This window comes from Eutrigla gurnardus (assembly GCF_963514095.1).
Source record: "Eutrigla gurnardus genome assembly, chromosome: 5".
Taxonomy (NCBI): domain Eukaryota; kingdom Metazoa; phylum Chordata; class Actinopteri; order Perciformes; family Triglidae; genus Eutrigla; species Eutrigla gurnardus.
In genome coordinates, this window is record NC_139919.1 from 27603215 (window position 1) to 27623608 (window position 20394).

The window sequence follows — 20394 nt, forward strand, 5'->3', positions numbered from 1 at the left end:
CAGAGGTTAAAAGCTGTCGTAAGTAGTCTGGGAGCATGAGCTCAGCGGTGCTGGCCGAGGAAGTCCATAATGCCCGACCTTTGCCTCCGTAATCTAGGACCGTCTTGATTGATGTACGAGGACCTCACACACACACACACACACACACACACACTTAAAAAAGTCACATGTTCTCACATTTGTACACGTTACATGGTGAAACACAAATTCTCACTCATGCTCATATCTGTCCAAGTAATGCACACACACGTCCGCACGGCTGTAGACACACACACACACACACACACACACATACTCAAATCCACACTTGCACGGAGGCCAAAACACACACAATGAGAGACTCAGGGGAGCGTGTAAAAGAAATGGTGAGTGTGAGTAAGAGAGAAGCAAGCTGGCTGGCAGACACACACACACACACACACACGCACACACACACACACACTCTTACATATGCTTCCTCTGCTTCACAGAGAGAGATCACCTCCCACTTCTTCTTCTTTCCAAACTGAGCTCTCCTCCTCTTCCTCTCAACTCCTCACTTCATCACCTCCTTCCATATTCCCTCGCTGACATGTGCACGCACACACAGACACCCCCATCCACCGCCACACACTACCGCACACACACACACACACACACACTAACGCACACACACACACTTCAGACAGATCAAGTCTCACTCCTCCCCGGCTCGAACACTCTGTCGTCTTCAAAAAAAGGAATCTCCCGCTTCCTCTCCTTCCCCTCCTCACCCTGCACTCCTCTTTCCATCCCCTCTCTAAACACCCCCCCCCCCCCCCCCCCCCCACACGCACACACACCTCTCTCCACTTCAACTCCCACCCCCCCACAGCACCCCCACCTCCCCCCCCACCCCGCTCTATCCCATAGTGCTCTCTGCTGGAAGGATTTAGAGGTACCCTGTAATTTTGGTGCTGGAGGAGCTCTTAAGTCCTGCCTGATCTTCTGGCTACACAGGCAGTGTGTGTGTGTGTGTGTGTGTGTGTGTGTGTGTGTGTGTGTGTGTGTGTGTGTGTGTGTGTGTGTGTGTGTGTGTGTGTGTGTGTGTGTGTGTGTGTGTGTGTGTGTGTGTGTGTGTGAATATGATCAGTTCTGTGAGGCCATGGTCTTGCGTGTCTGTATATTTTTTTTGCAACCATTTCAACTGGTGTGTGTGTGTGTGTGTGTGTGTGTGTGTGTGTGTGTGTGTGTGTGTGTGTGTGTGTGTGTGTGTGTGTGTGTGTGTGTGTGTGTGTGTGTGTGTGTGTGTGTGTGTGTGTGTGTGTGTGTGTGTGTGTGTGCGTGCGCATGCGCATGAGAGAGAGAAAAGTCTAATCTGGACACAGGAGAGCAGCTCCCCCTCTGGCTGTATACTGAAGCAGTAAGCTGAGCAACTAGTTGTGTGTACCGAGACCGCTAACCACCTTAAACCTCGACCTAGACCCGCCGTAGACCTGCAGCTCATCGTAGACCTGCAGCTCATCGTAAACCTGTAGCTCGCTGTAAACCTGCAGCACGCCGTAGACCTGCAGCTCACCGTAGACCTGCAGCTCTTCGTAGACCTGCAGCTCTTCGTAGACCTGCAGCTCTTCGTAGACCTGCAGCTCTTCGTAGACCTGCAGCTCACCGTAGACCTGCAGCTCACCGTAGACCTGCAGCAGTAGACCTGCAGCTCGCCGGCTCCTGGGATCAGGCAGCACGCGCCGATATAAGAGCCGCTACACGCGAAAAAAACCCTGAAAAAAAAGCCCCGTCGTTGAACACGAAGATGAGAAAATCAGCTGTGTCCGTGTGCATTACTCAAAAGCCACATTCAATCCAAAACCAAATTCAATATTGGATTTGCCACAAAAAAAAGGATGAAAAATGTGCAGCACTAACGTAAGAGATATGATTATTTTATATCGTCTGCCAGCTTTTATTATTGAAAAGGAGTGCGCCTAATTCGTCTGCGGTGATATGAGTAGTCATGAATCTTTTCGTTTTGCCGAGGCCAGACCCGCACGGGAGGCTACGTGAGAGAGTCGGGGGTCTGAGGTTGATTGCTGATTTCCATTCCTATTTCTGGGACAAAGAAAATGGAAGGGCTGATGGGCGAGGACATCTATTTAGATCCATTTCATTCTGCCATAATCAGGCTTTAGCCATGGCCTAATACTGAGGATTAGAAAAGGTTCAAAGTGCAAACATCTAGATCCCCCAGTATTATTCCAGTCTGCCAACCTCACTCTGTGTGTGTGTGTGTGTGTGTGTGTGTGTGTGTGTGTGTGTGTGTGTGTGTGTGTGTGCACGTGCTTGCATGCATGCCAGATCTGCCGGGGAGGGTTATCTCTGGAATCAGGCCCATAAACCTAATCTAACCCTCTCTGCGCTCGTTCAGGAGTGAAATATTTTGTTCAAATAGACTCCATTTCCTTCCTCCTCACTCCGACTGGCTCGCAGTAAACAACAACGAAACCAGAAAAAAAAACACCCCAGATGGGGAAATATATCGCAGGTACAAGAGAAATAGCCGGTTGTGTTGTTGTGACACCGTGTTTGATACCGACACGGAGGCCTGACACGGCTGTGTTTAGCTCCCTGCTTCGCCTCAAATGGATGAAACAGCTCCGCCAGCTCGGGCTTTTTTTCCTCCCTTGATGCTAAGTGTGAGTGATCGGATTCATGGTTGTGTCTGTTTATGCATTTAGCTCTGTTTCTGTGTGTGTGTGTGTGTGTGTGTGTGTGTGGAGAACGTAGGCACTATTACTGGTGGTTACTGTGACTACCCGGCTCGGCTCATCTAAGTGGAAGTCTGAATGCTGTGCAGGATGGGAGGGGGGGAGGAGGGGGGTGAGGGAGGGGGGGAGGGGGGGGGGGTGTGAAAGGTAGCCAATGAATGTCACCTCTCATCCACTTTCTCATTAAACAACCTGCTCTCTGTCTGTCACATGGGCTGCATCCATCCCCTCGTTTTGCTGCTTTGGGCAGATGTTTGAGCGCGTGGGGAGCACATTGTAGCACGTGCACGCTCACGTGCACGCGCACGGGGCCCCCAGCCGCGGGCGTATGAAAGCCCCCCCCCCCCCCCCCCCCCCTCCCCTCCCCATACTCCCCTCCTGGGCCCCGGACAGGAATAATAAGCAGCAGATGATTCATGATGGAGATGGTGGAATGTATTCAGCCGGACCACCTGAGTGACCTCATTTAGCAGACCTGAGAATAAATATAGACCGCCGCCGCCGTCGCCGCCGCGCTTCAGGCTGAGCCGCCGTCGCCTCATACCAGTCAGCGTCCCTCACACGTCTCCCACTCTTGGGGGAGGAGGTCCTTCCACTCCGCCCCGAAACGTCCTTGTGAACACGGCGTCCGTGTGTATGCGTGTGCGTCCGCGTATGCATGTTAATGTGCTAGCAGTAGTGGTGTGTATGTGTCGTATTGGAACGGGAGCCTTTGTTGCAGGCCAGCTCCCCCCCCCCCCCTACCTCCCCCATCCTCCCCCCTCCAAGGTTTTCTCTTGGCTGACACATTTGTACTGTAGATATTTCCCAACATCAACATTTGGCACCTGGTTCCTCTTATGACTTCAGCAGCTGTAGATCTTTTGTTCTCCCACTAGTCAACTCTGCGGCCAACGATCCACACCCACAAAGAGAGCCTTAAATCGTAACCCCCCCCCCCCTCCCAAAAAAACAGCTTCGGAGCTCTGACCGCTTTATTAAAAAAAAAAGCAGCAACATTCCTTCATGCAATGAGCAGTTCTGTCCGGTATGCTGGTTTGTTCCGCTGAATCATTAGCAGCAGAAACGGGGAGTTTCTTTGTTCTTCATCCGAGCGTCCCTTTATCCCCCTCGTGTTTTTATCTCGGGACTCGCAGGAAGACCCAATTCCCCAGTTTCCTCTCGCACAAAAAAAAAACCCGACCTGACCGTCGGCCTTTTAATATCTGGAAATCCAGATTTGGATTAACGTCAGCGTGCGGAGAGAGAGAAGGGAGGGATGGATGGAGAGGAAAGAATGAGAGATGAGATAGAGTCAGATTAAAAAAAAAAAAAAACCCTGGCAGTGTGTCCTTGTTGTGAACGGTGAGGGAGTTTGAGAAGCTGGCAGTTATCTGCCGCCATGATAGATGTAACTACAGTGAAATCACACGAGGGATGAAATGACAAACAGGGGAGGGTTTGTGTTGCTTAACGGGCCAGTTGTGTTATTTATTTATTTAAAATCCACTCCATTTGTTAATGCACTCAACAGTTGTTTCTGGAGTCCATTTCCATCTTGAATAATGCTTAAAAGATGGAAATGTGGTTAAATTTGGACACGGTTAATCGGATTATGAGTTTCCTTCGGTACGGTGAAAGAAGAAAAAAAAAAGGCCTCTTTGAGTTAAAGCAAACCTAAACAGGAGCCTCAAAGGGGGCCAACTTATCATTACGCCACATCGGCCGCCGCGGAGGCTGTGCAGCCAGCCTGCAGGAATTGTTAATTTAGACGACAGAAGGAAGTTAACGCCGGGATGATTCGCTCCCCTTGAGTGGATCTAAAATTCATAGCATGACGCTCGCTCTTAGTCGGATCATTCCGGCGCCTTTGAGCTTGGATCTTCAAAGCTGTGTTTTTTTTTTTTTTAGTGTGTAACCTTGCAAACCCGCGAATTTAAAAATTGAAAGAAGAGGAGAAATTGGGCGGAAATGGGGTTTAACTGGCCTGTAAGGCTGGAATCAGGGCCCGTTCGCCTCACTAGAGGAGACTCCCTGCATAGACTTTACATAAATCAAAAAGACTCACTTAGCCTTTGAGTGTTCATTCACATTAATGTCCCGCCTGGATGTAAAACATCTCCCCCCGTCGTATACATCTCAGTGTCCGGGTCCGGTCTGCAGCCGGTGGGAATTCGCCCTGAAACCGGCTCCTGTCACAATGTTATTGCAGTCGTTTCTCACAACTTGTCACGTCGGGCTAACAAAATGTTGTGGTTCGGTTCTGTGTGTGTAATTCTGAGTACGATCTGATAATGTAACATAATATTAGTGCAATTCATTATTATTCGGAGGTTTTCCTTTCAATTTCAGAGCCGAACTCCCACAGGGCAACAAAACGTCAACGTTAATAATACTTTGGGAACGACGAGGCATGAATCAACCAGAGGAGGGTTTTTTTATTTTTCCAAAAGCGACAGCCAGATTTCCCAAAAGCTTACGCTTGGTGCAACATCGGTTTCTAGCGTTTAGAAGCAATCCAGGGAGGGGGAGGGGCTAAGTATGGAAGTATTTGGATGTTCGGACCTACCCGACCCAGTCTCCCCCCTCCTCCCCCCTCCTCTTTGTGTCATCATTAGATAAGCACCCTCTCTGAAACTGTCTCATCATAATGAGGGTGCCATCACCCGGGGAGATGGTCATTGAGTTAAGAGGGAGGGAAGAGGGAGGGCAGAAAAACATAGAGAGAGAGAGAGGTAGAGAGAGCAAGACGGATAATGCGAGGAAGAGAAACAAAAGCGTTTGAGAGGAAGGGAGTAAGTCGAAACAGCAGACTAAGCGGAGATGGAGATCGTTTGGGGAATTCCAAAATTAGAGCTGCCATCGCCTTTCGCCCACACAGGCGCACGGCCACACACACACACTCACACACACACACACACACACACACACACTCACACTCACACTCACACAACTGCCTTGCACTATCCCGCTCGGTGTTAAGGTCAGAGTCACACTCTGTCTCCCTAGGTCATTATCATGAGCCCTGAAATAGACAGCCAATTGTGTCACAGTGTCTGAAGTGAATGTGACATTGAATAAACAACCTCGCTCAAGACTCACACACACACACACACACACACACACACACACACACACACACACACACACACACACACACACACACACACACAGTGATGTATAAATGGACACACACACACACACACACGTTAACGCACAAACATTAAGGCAGGCATTTAGCTCTCAGCGCTACCAGCGAGTAATGACACATGTGGCTCGGAGGGAGCAAGAAGCTGGAGGACTTGGCAGGCAGCTGGAGCGCTCGCCGGCGTGTCTCACTGCTCAAGTATGCACAGACAGAAAACACACACGGACAGACAGACAGGTCCACAGACTCTAATGTTGTTCCATTCATTTGACTTCACTTTATTGCGTTAATGAGAGATAGCGTCGACAGGAGCTGCCCGTTGATTGAGGGTGAGACTGGCTAATCACTGGAACAGCTAATCAGTGCTTGTCGTAAATATTGATTAGTTCTGTGCGTTATGGACGTGCTCATTAACCAGTGTGTCATCTCCCCCCCCCTCTCTCTATACCTCTCCTTGTCCTTCACCCCCCTTCCCTCTTCATCCTCATCTTCTTCTTCTCCATCCAGCGACCTCCAACGGCACCAGGGAGGGTCTGGAGAACCGGGAGGGAGGCGCGTGCAAGAACCGAGCCATGAAAGTCATCATGAGAGTCGGGCAAGGTAAGTGTGTTCTCTGCTGCCTTCCAGCCGCGTTTCACTTTGGTGTGACATTTCACTTCTTTCTCTCCGCGTGTGACTTTCCGCGTGACTTTATCCGACCGCCGACAGGATTCCAGAACCGCCGACTTGTAAATGTTGGGAAATGTTAGGACGTTTGGAGGTAATCCAATGTGACAATGTATTGGCTTCCAGTGATGTCACATCTTGATCACATGATTCGCTATAAAAAATATATATTCTGGTGTTCAAACTCGAAAACCGTGGACTCGTGTTAGGAAACGAGGGGTTTGGATTTTCTTTGATGCAACTTGTTTTAGCAGCTTTAAAGAGGATTTAGTGATAATTCAATATTATATTGGCTTCCAGTGATGTCATGATGACATCTTGATCACATGATTCATTACAAGAGAAGGCAATTTTATTTGTATAGCACCTTTCAACAACAGGGCAATTCAAAGTGCTTTACATAAATTATTAAAAGCATTGGAGAGAAAAAAACATTAAAACAAGCCAATAATAAAATAAAGTTTAAAATTTAAAAATGTAAAACAATAAAATATTTTTTTTCTGGTGTCAAAGAAATGATTCCAAGCAAAATTTTATAAAAAAATACGTTTTTGTTTGCCACTAAGATGAAATGCGTGATGGAATGCAGTTTATTTTATTTAATATTTTTATTATTTAACAGTTTTATTATATTGATATGTGATTTTTGCATTATACTGTTTATTGAAAGAAAAAAAATGAAAAAAAATCTTGTTGATAAACAACCATTTTAATATCTAGTCCATGCAATACATGATTTATATAAAATAAATAAAATTGATAAATAAATTATAATACTTACTTTACTACGTAGCGTTAATATGCAGTATAAAATACTCACTAATATTACCAGTAATTGGGGAATTTAAAGTGCGTGTTGATGTGTTTTTCAGCGATTAGAACCAACAAACCGTCCATAAGTGGTTCATAAATACTTAATGAATGATTGATAATGCAGAAAAATCACGTTTAATTATGCATGATGACACACACAAACACGTGCACGCGTCTCACGTCCTTCACGCTTGGGTTTGTTGGCGATAATGAAGTTATTCTAAATAAACGGAATAAACGTGTTAAAAAAAGGACGTCATTTGAAGAAATGCATGCGATTCATAATATTATTTATATAATTTATAAAAACAACAAAGAGAAATACATTTGCATTAGTGTAAAATATAAATTGATATTATATTTTACTCACAGGAGGAGTTATAGCTGCTCACAAATACATGATTATTGCATTACAACTCCATTACTCTGTATTAAAGTATCTTATATAAATCATTAATTATTCATATTATACTCACTTTCACATCAGCAGATGTTCCCTAAGTGTTTAAGGTGGAGGTGATATGCTTATGCATGTACGCATATATATCATATTTTTCCATACACTGAGGGAACTGTTGCTTTAATATCTCCGGCTGTTCATCAGACGCTGCGGATCAATACGCAGACCTGCTTTATGGACTGCAGTATTGGATTTACAGGATTTGTGCTTCAACGTGATGAAGTATCCCGATGATGTTTAGTTACGTGTACGGAGCGGTTTCTCAGCTGAATCTCCAGTAAAAATGATGATTTATAAGTTGATATCATGACATATCCTCTGATACGTGATTTTATCCAGACTGCCTTCTTCTCCTGGTCATAAACAGATTTAAATAATTATGTTTTTTACACTCGTGAACAGTTAACGCAAATAAAATAAGAAATAACTCAGCTGTTGATCCTTGAGAAACAACGGCAGAACAAAAATGTGTTTAAAATCGCTCCGTAAGTGCAAAAAAACGCTGGTGGAGTAAACAAAGCCGCCGTCTTTGTTTAGATATCTTGGACTCACGCATTTGGTTCGCATCATACATTCCGTTTTTGTGTGTTTTTTTTCGCCCGATACGCCGACGTCCGTATCCTGAATGTGACAGGGCGCCGTACACAGATGTGTCGCTCTCTAAACATTCCCGCCCTCCTCGCTTTTTTGTTTCTGAGCGAAGCAGACACTCACCGCCAAAATGTGAGAGGAACATCTGCCCGCCGCCGTGATCTGATTCCAGCTTAAGAGCTCCTTCTCAACATGTCAGAAAGTGTGTGTTTGTGTGTGTAGATATCTGAGGGGATGACAGCGGCGCATCCTGCCAGTCGATACAAGGGGAGGGGGGGAGAGAAGCTAACAAGCTGCTGATGTTAGCGAGGTCGGCGTCGCAACAAATTCCGCAGATGCAGTGAAAATTACCCACAATCCCCCTCTGAGAGGGAGGGGGCGGACAGGGATTGCATTATAATGTCCATGTGGGTCAATTTGAGCGTGCCATCGCCAAATGACGTCACATCCACACCGCCGAGCGATTAACTGGAGAGAGGAACCAAACAATCAGCCCGAACCGGCGTTAATGGGAGTTGAAAGGAGACGTCTTATTGGAGAGAAAGTTCTAGGAAAGTTCCTCGCGGCAACCGAAGTGTTTCCGTGGCTGCCGGCTGTTCCTCGACTTCGCCGCTCATTTCCCAAAACGGTCCGAAAAGCGAAGCTGTCACTCAGCGATGCGCGTTTGCCCTAAAAACCTTGTTAAAAAAAAAAAAGAAAGATGCTGTCGGCCCAGCTGCTGCTGCTTTTAAAATCTATTTCTGAGAGCGGAATTTTTGATGCATAATGTGTCCGACCCAGTAACGATTAGAGGGAGGAAGGGCCACGGGAGAATTAGAGCGGCGGCTGAAACTTTGCATGTGGGGACAATTTATTTTAGTTTTCTCTGAAAATGTTACTCTGGGAAATAAAAGGCCAATTAAAGAAAGAAAGTAAAAACCAAACAAATGATTAGCTGTTTTTTGCTTGTAATAAGTAAAACATAAAAAAAAAGAATTGCCAATGGGACAAGTGAAAATCCGCTAACATTTCTTGTAAAATAAGATGTAGTATTTAGCCCTTTCAAAATAAAAGGAGATTTGGAGATTTCGCTAGAATTTGGATACCTGAAACGCTCAAAAATAGTATTATTTCACTTAACATGACATTCAAGAGCCAGAGTACAAATACTTTGTTACTGTACTTAAGTAGAATTTTCAGGTATCTGTACTTTTACTTGAGTATATAATACTCCCTACGTTTTAAAACGAGTATCTGTTCTTTCTCCTTTTCAAAACAGGCTCGTTACTTTAGTTTTAATGCATAATTATTATTAATATGATGCAAGGTTCAGTTAAGACTTGCAGGAAGAAATATAGAAATGTCAGAGGCTGTACTTTTCCACTTTTACTCAAGTAAAGAAGTTGAATCAGTACTTCTACTTCTACCAGTCTTTTTGAACACAAGTATCTTGTACTTCTACTTGAGTAGTTATGCTAAAAACGTGATTTTATATCTCTGAATTGTTCCTCGTGATTGTGTCTCATATTAAATGCTATAAGATATCTTAACTAGTATTTATACAAATATACTTGGTTAGATTTGGTGGATTTGCAGTCTAGGACTCAATTAATGATTATTTTATTGATTAACGGATTAATTAAAAATACTGAAAAATACCTAATGTCATTTCCCAGAGCCCAACATGATGTTTTAAAACCGATGTTTTAATCAACATTTCTGTTGGAATGTATATTTACTACTACAGAAGTACTTGTACTCGACTAGTATATTCATATGCAGACAGCTATAGTTATTAATTACTTTAAAAATAAAACGTTTACATAAAAACATGATGATCTTACGTTGAATTTAATCAAACAAGTCAACAGTTTGTAAAAAAGTTCAAATTAGCTTGAACGGCTATGCTGAAGCTACTTCTACATGATTTCATCAGTAATAATAATCTAGTGATATTTTACTTGTAAAGGAGTACTTTTTACAGTGTAAATCGATCTGAATACTCGCTGCTATCATTTGAATCCGCCCCTCAATAACCCACCAATCATCTCAGCCGTAGTTACCTTATCAGCAATGTAACATTCATAACGTTGACTGACTATTAGCGCTGAAAGGAACCATCTTTATTATTGATTCTACATCTGAGTCATTTATCTGCTGGTAGTTTGTGGAGATTGGAAGATTTGCTTCTCCTCTCTCTTGTTCCATTTAACCATGAATTGAATATATTCGTCTTGTGGACTGTTGGGTCGGACAGAAACCAGGCAATTTGGAAGATAAAGAAACAATCATTACATGCAGGCCTGGACTCCAGGTTCTGCAGTCACACTAGATGTTGTTTCAATTAACACACACACACACACACACACACACACACACACACACACACACATTAAATAATAATCCCGGGCTCGGCTTGGCTCTGACCCCAGATGCTGTTTAAAACCTGCGTTTCCTCCGCCTCTGCAGCCCAAACGCCAACCCCCGTTCCCTCAGCCAACGTCCCTGACATCTCCTCCTGCTTTTGGATTATTTTTATATATTTTTGGGTGACTCATCCAAAGTACGTGCACACCGCCTGCCGTGGTGCGTCTCCGTGTGCAGACACTCCCGTTGGCCTAATCACGTCGAATCGTTTGTTTTGGAGGTTGGCAAACGATGCCCTCCTCCCAACACACCGACGGTGGAATTGTACTTTAATGCGTTTCATGTTCCGTCTTTTGTCTTTATATGAAATGTGGAGAGAAAAGGAAGCAGAATTGATTGCAGGAGAGGGGGGGGGGAGGGGGGGGAGGAGCCCATATTTTTACATCCATCGCTCTTCGGCGTCTTTCTTCTCCTCCACATCATGTCACGCGCTCATTAGAAATGTGTTGACTCACCGCCTCGCACGCACCTCTCTCTCTCCCCACTCTCGCTTCACCTCTCCCAACATATCTGCCTCACTCTTCTGTCGCTCCATCATTGTCTCACTCCCCCTCCCTCCCCCCCTCCCTCCCTCCTTCCTTCTGGCGGCTTGGCAGTTCTGAGGTAGTTGCTGTCTGCATAGCTAAGGGAAAAGTCAGCAGTACACACACAGAAGAAATGGGTCAGAACGTTAGAGCGCCAACCTCCCCCCCCCTCCTCCCCCCCTCCTCCTCCCCCCCTCCCCCTGCACATGCTCAGTGGCACGACGGCGTCGGAGGCGACATGCGAGGGAATCGGATCGTCCGTACGTACGTGGATGTTCCTCCACTTCTCACTCCTGTCGTTTCTCATCAATTATTGCTGAGCACAACAGCTCACGGCGAAGGTCCGCCGCCGCCGCTGCTGCAGTCGGCGTTGGAGCAATGCGGCGGTTTCCGGGGAGACGTGGAGAAGATGGAGCGAGGAGAGGCGATCGATTTTTGTTAATAGTGAGGTTTTCGTTTGCCCCCCAAAAAAAACCCTGAATTTAAATTCCTCTTTGTCTTCCCTCTCACCACATTTCTCTTTCTTTTCTTGATCCTATCTTCCAGACATCCTACTGCTACACACACACACACACACACACACACACACGGGACTCAAAATGTAAATTGCCTCCCCACACGCCTCCTCGCTGTTTCTCACACACGCCCCCTGAGCAGGCCTTCGGGCAGACGCAGATAGAGCATCTGATAGCGTTCTGTGGAATCCATCAGACCGACTTCGGCTAATAGTTTAGAACTAGTCTTCTTGTCTGCCGGCCCTCGTAAAAAAAAAAAACGAAGCCGAGCCGCGGACCCACCGGTGTTTACCGCACAGACTTCAAAGCTCGGTGTGCTGAAATCACAACAGACAGACAGATAAACTGTCTGTTTCCTTTGCGTTCCCCCTCAGAGCTTTGCACCTCCTCCCCCCTCCTCGACTCCCCCCTAACTCTTCCCGCCCTCCCATTCCCACACTACTTCAGGAGTGTGCCTCTCTTCCAGGCTGGAGTTAAAGCCGGAGCAATAAATAAGACATATTATGGCCTTTTAACGTGATGAATAATGTAAAACAATAAAAAGTTAATATATAACTACTTTACCCTCATTCTGCCATGCCTAAGTGTATTGTAAGTATATTCTAGGTGTGTGCATATGTGTGTGTGTGTGTGCGTGCTCATGAATGTGTCAGCGTTGGAAATGCCTGTCTGAGTGTTTGCTGAAGGAGCTGCTGATGTAGATGTGAGCTCATTTTTTACAACAGGACAGGGATACTGCCGTGTTTTGCAGACGTTCGCTAACTTGTCCTTCCTTTTTTTCCCTCATGCTTTCATCTCCACTCTTACTTTCAACACATGAGACGATAACCTTCTCCTTGTGTGTGTATATATATATATATATATATATATTTGCTTGTTTCAGAGAGAACAAGTCATTGTAATTCAGCGCATGGAGGCGAGCCAAGGCTGAATTTCTGTGTTTTCTGTTTCCTTCATAGTCCCGAACGCGGTGAACCCCATGGCGCCGGAGGCTCCGGAGGACAACGCCATACCGGAGTCCAGTCCCAGTCCGCCAGACCAGGATCGGAATAGACCCGAGCAGCCAGGAAACTCTGGTGAGCAGACTGACAGACCGACGTTACGCAGCACATGAGGCCTCAGACTCTTTACTGAATGCTCTCTAGTTTCTGGAGTGCAAATATTTTAGTAAAATAATAAGTAAGAATATTCACAGCCTCGAGGGTTCCTCTAATAATTAATCACATTTAGCCTGAAAAGAGAAAATAAAAGTCATACTTGAGTCTCCTGAAGTAAGTATTCTCTCCTATGGCTTTCTGTGTTACGCCCGCGGGCTTTTCTTTTCATATCTGGGTGGTCAACAAGCAAAAAAACCAACATGTAAAAACGTTATACGGAATAAAATATGAACAATAAGAAAACCACACCCAGAATAAATACAGCTGAGTCACTGTCTCATTCCCACTGTATGCAAAGCGTGTCGAGACTGAAAAGACAAACCTCTTTATTATATATCTCTTTTTTAAAAACCTCATTTGAATTGCAAATACATGAAGATTAAAAGCCGAGATAATCGAAGGAGTCACTGGAGCCTCCTCCTCCTCCTCGGTGGTGGCGGCGGTGGCGGTGGCGGCGGCTCCTCCTTTCTGTTTTTATCCCACAGCACCTTTCATAACTTCCTTCCACCATTCCTCAACTTTTTTTTTGACTTACTCCACAACTTTGTACGCCCCCTCCCAACAAAAAAAAAAAGTACGTACTGTTCTCCCTGTCCCGACGTGATAAGCTGCCCTCATTTAATAATTGCTTATTTGACATTAGTCGCTCTATAAAAAGATTTCCCTCTTACCCGGGCTTTTACCTGTCCGCCATTGTTAGATCAGTGATTATGTCAAGTGAAGAAGTGGAGGGTGGATTGAAGGACGTGTCACTGCGGCTTTTTTTTTTTTTTTTTGAGCGGGCTGATATTTCAGGAATGAAGCTGTCTGACAGCCTCTCTCTCTCTCTCTCTCTCCAGAATAAATGTTACGAAAATTCCTCACGCCTCTGATTTCCCCGATAACGCCGGGAATCGTAGCTTTCATTCGGCCGTGATAAGGAGGCGCGGGGCGGTCATTATCCCCCCCCCCCCCCCCCCCTCAATAAATGGTTAAGTGCGCAGTCATTAGGTTGGGATGGTCGTCTCTCTGGAGGAACAAGGCTTGTGTGTGTGTGTGTGTGTGTGTGTGTGTGTGTGTGTGTGTGTGTGTGTGTGTGTGTGTGTGTGTGTGTGTGTGTGTGTGTGTGTGTGTGTGTGTGTGTGTGTGTGTGTGTGTGTGTGTGTGTGAGGGGTCATGGACAGTAAAGAGGAGGTGGTGGGAGGAGGAGGAGGTGAGCAGCTGCATGCATACATGGAAAACAGATTTGGTTCTTCTCAGGTTTCAGTCACTAGAGGAGCCGGTCTCAGTGACCCCCCCCCCCCCCCCCTGAAGCCTTCAGACAAAAGGATAAAATACAATCAGATGTTCAGATTTGCCCCCTCTTCATTATTTTTTACCCCGACATGTCGCTCTTATCAAAGCGGGAATCTTTGGTTAGGTTTCCCCAGATTTCATTAGGAGTCTATTTTGAATGAGCTGATTCAGTTAGATCACATCAGCCGGGCTGTTAGTCCTGCAGAACAACAAACAGGGATGTGATCACAGTTGATTCGGGGACGGAGCAGTTAGATTCCTGTAAATTGTGTTACTCCTCTGATTTTAAAAATAAAAAATTAAATCTCCCCTTCTGTTAAAAATACCTCAAAACATTAAATCTAATTATAAAAGCAAAAAAAAGGGACGATCTACGCCTGTATGTTCTTTTTTTGGATCCAACCGTTCGGCCCATCTGCTTCACACTTGGCGGATGCATTCCTGGGCACCCGAAGGAGTCCCGTGGCGAATTTAGGCGCTATTTGGACACGCAAATACATTCAATATTAATAAACTTCTAAACAAGCAGATAAACGAGGACAGGCTGCAGAGCTTCGGGGTCCCTGCAGGACCTGCAGGGTCCGGCTCGTCGGGTCCAGCTCGCTGTGCCCAGCGGACCTGGCTTACATTAACTGTGCTTCCTTTTCTTTGCTGCCGGATGTTGGACAGAACTCACTAATGTCACACGATTACTGGATATATGAGCATAAAGCATGAATAGGAAGGAATATTACATCCGCTACGTTTAATTCACTCGTTTCTGACTGCGAGTTACTGTGATATGAGATTTCATTATTAGGGATTTTAGGCCCACAAGCACTGTCTTACTTAAAGAAATGTTTTACCTTTCTTCTTCTTCCTATTAATAGTAAAACTATGAATACCGTACAATAAAAGTGAACGGTGCATTATCAGCACAATCTTAAATTGGCTGGTTCTAATATGATGCTGTGGTTGAATGACGCCTCTTATATTTTATTTGTAACTGCAGCCTAACCACTAACATATCTCTCGTCAGGTTAATGTAGTAGTACAACGTCTGAAGTAGAAGTACACCGTCAGCAGAATACTGATAGGTTGCATGTTTTTGAGGGCCTTTTGAGGAGCAAGAACATGATTGAATATCAGCCCGGTTTGGGACGGCGAGCAGCCGCGACTCCTGGATGTTACCGAGGATCCGAGGAGGCGTTTGTGCTGAGTCGGACGTTGTTTGTGTTTCGGCGGTTTTCCTGAGAAAGTTGCGAGCAGTGGCACGAGCGCTCGGCTCTGAACAGACATTATGAACGGGGACCGTATGAGCAAACTTTACAGAAATAGTGGAAAAGCAGACGCTCTCTGCTAAATAAATTATTAGTCACTAAATATGTAAAACAGGAATATTTCCTCCACATATGGCAAAATGCACCTTAATGGCTCACATGGAAGCCGTCTTTCTGATGCCCCCCTTCCTCCCCCCTTCCTCCCTCATGATTTATGCCCCGTCCCCTAAGCCCCTCTCTTTTTTATGTCTCCCTCTCTAGACCACATGAATCAGGACCAGTCCGGCTCCTCCTCGAACTCGGACGGCATCCTGGGCTCCAAAGTGGCCGTGTTCTCCGCCATCGGGGCCGGCTGCATCATCTTCCTCGTGCTCATCCTCCTCCTCGTCATCCTGCTCATCAAGATGCGCAAGCGCTCCCGGAAAAACGCCCACTCGCAGCCGCGCCCCTCGGCGCTGTCGCTCAGCACGCTCTCCAACCCCAAGATGCCCGGCGGCACGGCGGGCACGGAGCCCAGCGACATCATCATTCCTCTGCGGACAGAGAACAACTACTGCCCTCACTATGAGAAGGTGAGCGGCGACTATGGCCACCCTGTCTACATCGTCCAGGAGATGCCGCCGCAGAGCCCCGCCAACATCTACTACAAAGTCTGACGAGCTCCGCCCCCCCGAAAAAACCAGTGACACAGTCGCCGGGAGAGAGAGAGCGAGAGAACGAGAGGAGCGCTTGATTTTTATGTTCTTGGGAAGAACACTTTCCTTTGCATTTTTTTTGGGGAACTTGATGCGTCTTCAAGCCCGTATTATTTCTACCACCTGCTGCACCAATCTGGAGAGACACGCACTGACCAGTCACCCGGCGGGCTGCGAGCTGACGGATGAGAGGTTTATTCTGTTTGTTTGGGTTGTCTGACAATCCCCCACCCGCCCCTCCCTCCTCCTCCTCCTCCCCCCCCACCTCACCTGCCCGACTTCTACATCTCCCCCACAGTGGGAGGAAGGAGGGGAGGGGGGGAGCGAACCAACAGATGGAACTCTTAGCTTCCTGGTTTGCTGTCCCCTTTAACGGGCGGGATATAACTTATCTCGGCTCCCTGAAGTACAGTCTGTGCTACACCCAATTAAACACACCATCCCAGTACACTAGCCAGGAACAGGCAGACAGCCTGCCGTTTGTGTGCAAGCATATAAAATAAGGTGTGTGTGTGTGTGTGTTAGTGTGTTAGTCAGGGCCCTCGGCGCCGATGGGCCAGGAAACTCTCCAGATAGCTCAGGTATCAGACACAATGTGTGAAATGATGTGTTCCTCTCCCTTTCGCACCTCTGATGTTTGCCTTACTTACTATTTTTGATGGAGGATTTCCCTCGAAGAAGAAAAAAAACAAAAAAAAAAAAACCCTGATTCAGTTCACAAAGCAGTTGTATTTTGTTAGACTTTTTCCTACAAGTGCACAATGTATAGAGTTGAGTAGATTCACCTATGACTCCATCTCCTTTTTCTCACCACCCATGTCATCCATCGGGCTCGTTATCTTTTTATTTTCTCTTCTCCTTCTTCTCGAGAACGTACCTTTGACCTGGACTGTTGATGTCGAGGTGTGTGTGTGTGTGTGTGTGTGTGTCATGGAAAATTCCCCTCTCCGCTGGTTTGATAAGAGCTTTACCATAACTCTGGTATTTATGACCTACTTATGTGTATTTGAGGGTGTGTCGTCTGTGTGTGTGTGTGTGTGTGTCTGTGTGTGTGTGTGTGTGTGTGTGTGTGTGTGTGTGTGTGTGTGTGTGTGTGTGTGTGTGTGTGTGTGTGTGTGTGTGTGTGTGTGTGTGTGTGTGTGTGTGTGTGTGTGTGTGTGTGTGTGTGTGTGTGTGTGTGTGTCCAGGCGTGTTAAGGCATGTCTGGACCAGTCTTGTATCTGGGCAGGTTGAACTGGCTTCGGTGTAGAATACCTGGTGACTGTATGTTAAGGTTCAAATCTCTCTGATGAGCTTTCTGGGGGGTTCGATGGTTTTGAACACAGCAGGCAGGTTGCTGGTTTTTTTTGTTCCCTATGTGTGTCGCGGGTGTAAACCATCAAACGACGGGTGGGCCGTGGGTTTTGTGGTTCGATTGGCTGGCCTACATTGGGGCGGGCTGCCCTATATATAAGTTGGATGGCGAACTCCGGGGCTACTGAACATTGGGGATACAGTATTGTTCGGTGCCAATTGGCCGCCATCTGTGTATGAGTCAGTGGCGTGCGCAGTCAGGGGTGTCGCCAGCGTGTGACTAATCTGTGTGCCATCTCCGTGCCCACACTCGCCAGCCGGGGACGAGCGAGGGGGAGGGAGGGAGGGAGGGAGGGAGGGAGGGATGAAGCAGAAAGCGTCCCTGTGACTTGGCTTCGACCTGAGAGGAAGATGGTGGCGAGGTGAGGGGGAGCAGGTGTTGAAGGTAGTTTAAGCATTCACTTTTTTTCCCCATCCTCTCGCCCCGGTTGTGCTGTGAATAAAAAATGCTGTGCAGAATATTCCTCAGTCAAGGTGTTCAGCCTGGCGAGGACACTGCAGCTCGCCTATCACACAGCCCAGGGCAGCGGCAGCCGACACAGGATTTACTGCAGCTGGGCTGTCGCACGCCGCTAGGTGTGTGTGTGTGTGTGTCATAGCGTGCAGTTTTGTCTTTTTTTCTTTTTTTTTTGTGCTTATATTTGCAGTTTTTCGTCAGTTGCACGTGCACGGATGCTTCTTGGTTCCAGCAGCCGAACAGAACTTGTTTTAGGCGGAGTGGAACTGGCTGCCAAAAAAGTACAGAGCGCTGCAGTCCCAGTTAATGATGTGTGAGAGGAAGAGGGGAGCAGATAAGGACAGCTCTTCCTCAGCACACACACACACACACACACACACATACCTGCACACACACGCCGAGACTGACGGGTCCAGGTTTATCTCCAGTCGAACGGTCAGACTGCCAGGTGAATGTTTATTCGCCGCGCTATCATCCGCCGCCACAAACCGCCGCCATCCACGGATATCCAGCTTCGAAAGACTCGGGGATGACTCCGGTGGATTTTTTTTTTTTTTTTTTTTTTTTTTGGCGTGTCGTTAACCTCGGAGTTAACAACCTAAACAGCTGCTCGTGCTTTTTTTTTTTGGTCCTGTGTTTTAACTCAGCATGCAGCCCCCTTCTGTGAAACACATTTAAATCGAATGTTTTTGTTTCGGATCGGTGCGCATCCATTCACCTACACCAGCCAAGGGAGTCATCATCAAATTACCACACACCATATCTCATCTTTATTCATCCTAGTGACCACTTAATGTTTTTTGAAATATTTGGGAGGGGGGAAGAAAATTAAAAAGGAGATAACAGAGTAATGTAAATATATGGATAGAGCCCAATTTAAGATGTAATTTCACCTGAACACTGCTCATAAGAAAAATTTAAGATTAGATTTTTGTAATGGAGGATGTTTGTAAATAGCTGTCTTTTTAAAGTGTGTTTTGTATGAATCCTTGCATTTTTTTTTTTTGGTCTCTGTTTGCAATATGTCTTTATTTTTTCTTTTCTTTTAGAGTTAAACTGAATATTGCAACACATGAGCTGTCTTTTTTGTTTTTTTTGTTTTTTTGCAGCGTCCAGTATTGTTAAAAAGAAAAAGTCTTTGTTACCACACGTGTTAAAAATAAAACAAGTGAGAGTTCAGAGTTGTTTTCTAACGTTTGCCACTCAACAGGAAGGTTCAGGACTGAAGCTTCGTCACTGAAACTATGAATGATAAGGTTTCCTGTTGGAGGCGGCACTTAACTCTGCATATGAAGACTGTGTGATTCCACTGCCTTTGAGTTACCTACACCTTCCACTCCATTATTACATGTAACAAAAAAAGCATCTTGGTCCCGGGAAGATTAATCTTTTTCTCAGTTTTAATAAGTGTATGGGGCTAGACGGAGGGAGACGTAGAGAGAGAGAGAAGGGGGGCCACGTATAAAAGTGTGACCGCTCTGCGCTTCGCCATAAATCATCCGGTTTACACCGCTCATTATCTCCCAGGCGGTCTTTGTTTTAAAGTTGCTCTCTCTCTCTCTCTCCTTCCTTTTTTTTTCTTTTTTTTTTTCCTAATTTAGCACAAGGATGTCGGTTGCTCGTGGTATGAGCCTCACTGTAGGTTGATTTCTGCTATTGTTCGAAGCCACAGTATTATTTTTCAATGTGCATGTGTAAGCAAAAAAAAAACCTGTTGAATTTGTTTCCCTTTTGTTTGAATCATAACTGTCAATTTTTATTTTTATTTTTTTTTTGCCATTCACTTCTTTAGCCGCTTCTCAGCGTAACCTATTGGCACCAGCTACAATGGAAATAACGTTCCACCAGTTTGGAAACTACCGCATATTGATAAATAAAATTTTTCCCATGGAACTTGTTCTGAAGAGATCTTCTTTCTTCCTTCCTTCCTTCCTTTTCTTCTTCAAGCTTCTGCGAAATGTGGTTAAAAGATTTAATTCGCCATCTCACTGACCACCTGGGTTCATGGTGGGAGCAGAAAGCACCCGCCCACGCTCCCTACACTTCCCTCGCAGCCCCTCCCCACCCAAAAAAACCCTCACCTCGGGGGTCAGTGCTGCACAGATGGGTTTGTTCTGATACATTAGTCAGATTGAAATCACAAGCAGGCTTCATAAATTCATATTCGGGGAGCACGGACACGCCTTTTTGCATAGTAACTAACACCCGCATCAACCCCGCTCTGCCCTGGTGTCCTCCAAAATTACATTTCTTCATACGTGATTAAATCTGATTGGCTGCACTCGACATTTCCATTGCGTGTTTTTTTTTTTTTCGGTCTGAAATTACAGTCTTTTGCGTTTGAGACGCACAAAAAAAAACCTTCCAAGTCGCCCG

The 20394-nt window shown here is 45.9% G+C and overlaps 1 protein-coding gene and 1 long non-coding RNA gene across 2 annotated transcripts in view; one reads left to right on the forward strand and one right to left on the reverse strand.

Annotated features, from left to right (window-relative positions):
• Nucleotides 1–16178, forward strand: part of efnb1 (ephrin-B1) — a 66843-nt gene extending 50665 nt beyond the window's left edge. Inside the window, exons 3-5 of the mRNA XM_084010510.1 lie at nt 6355–6447; nt 12782–12898; nt 15775–16178. Of these exons, the coding sequence (XP_083866636.1) occupies nt 6355–6447; nt 12782–12898; nt 15775–16169 (605 nt within the window). The 3' untranslated portion in view covers nt 16170–16178. The remainder of the gene's footprint in view (nt 1–6354; nt 6448–12781; nt 12899–15774) is intronic.
• A 2414-nt stretch (nt 16179–18592) lies between these two features.
• LOC311014110 lies at nt 18593–19913 on the reverse strand. The gene is made up of 2 exons (XR_014597226.1): nt 19623–19913; nt 18593–19587 (listed from the first exon to the last, which is right to left on the reverse strand). It is a non-coding gene; the product is annotated as an uncharacterized lncRNA (long non-coding RNA).
• Between the last annotated feature and the right edge of the window lie 481 nt (nt 19914–20394).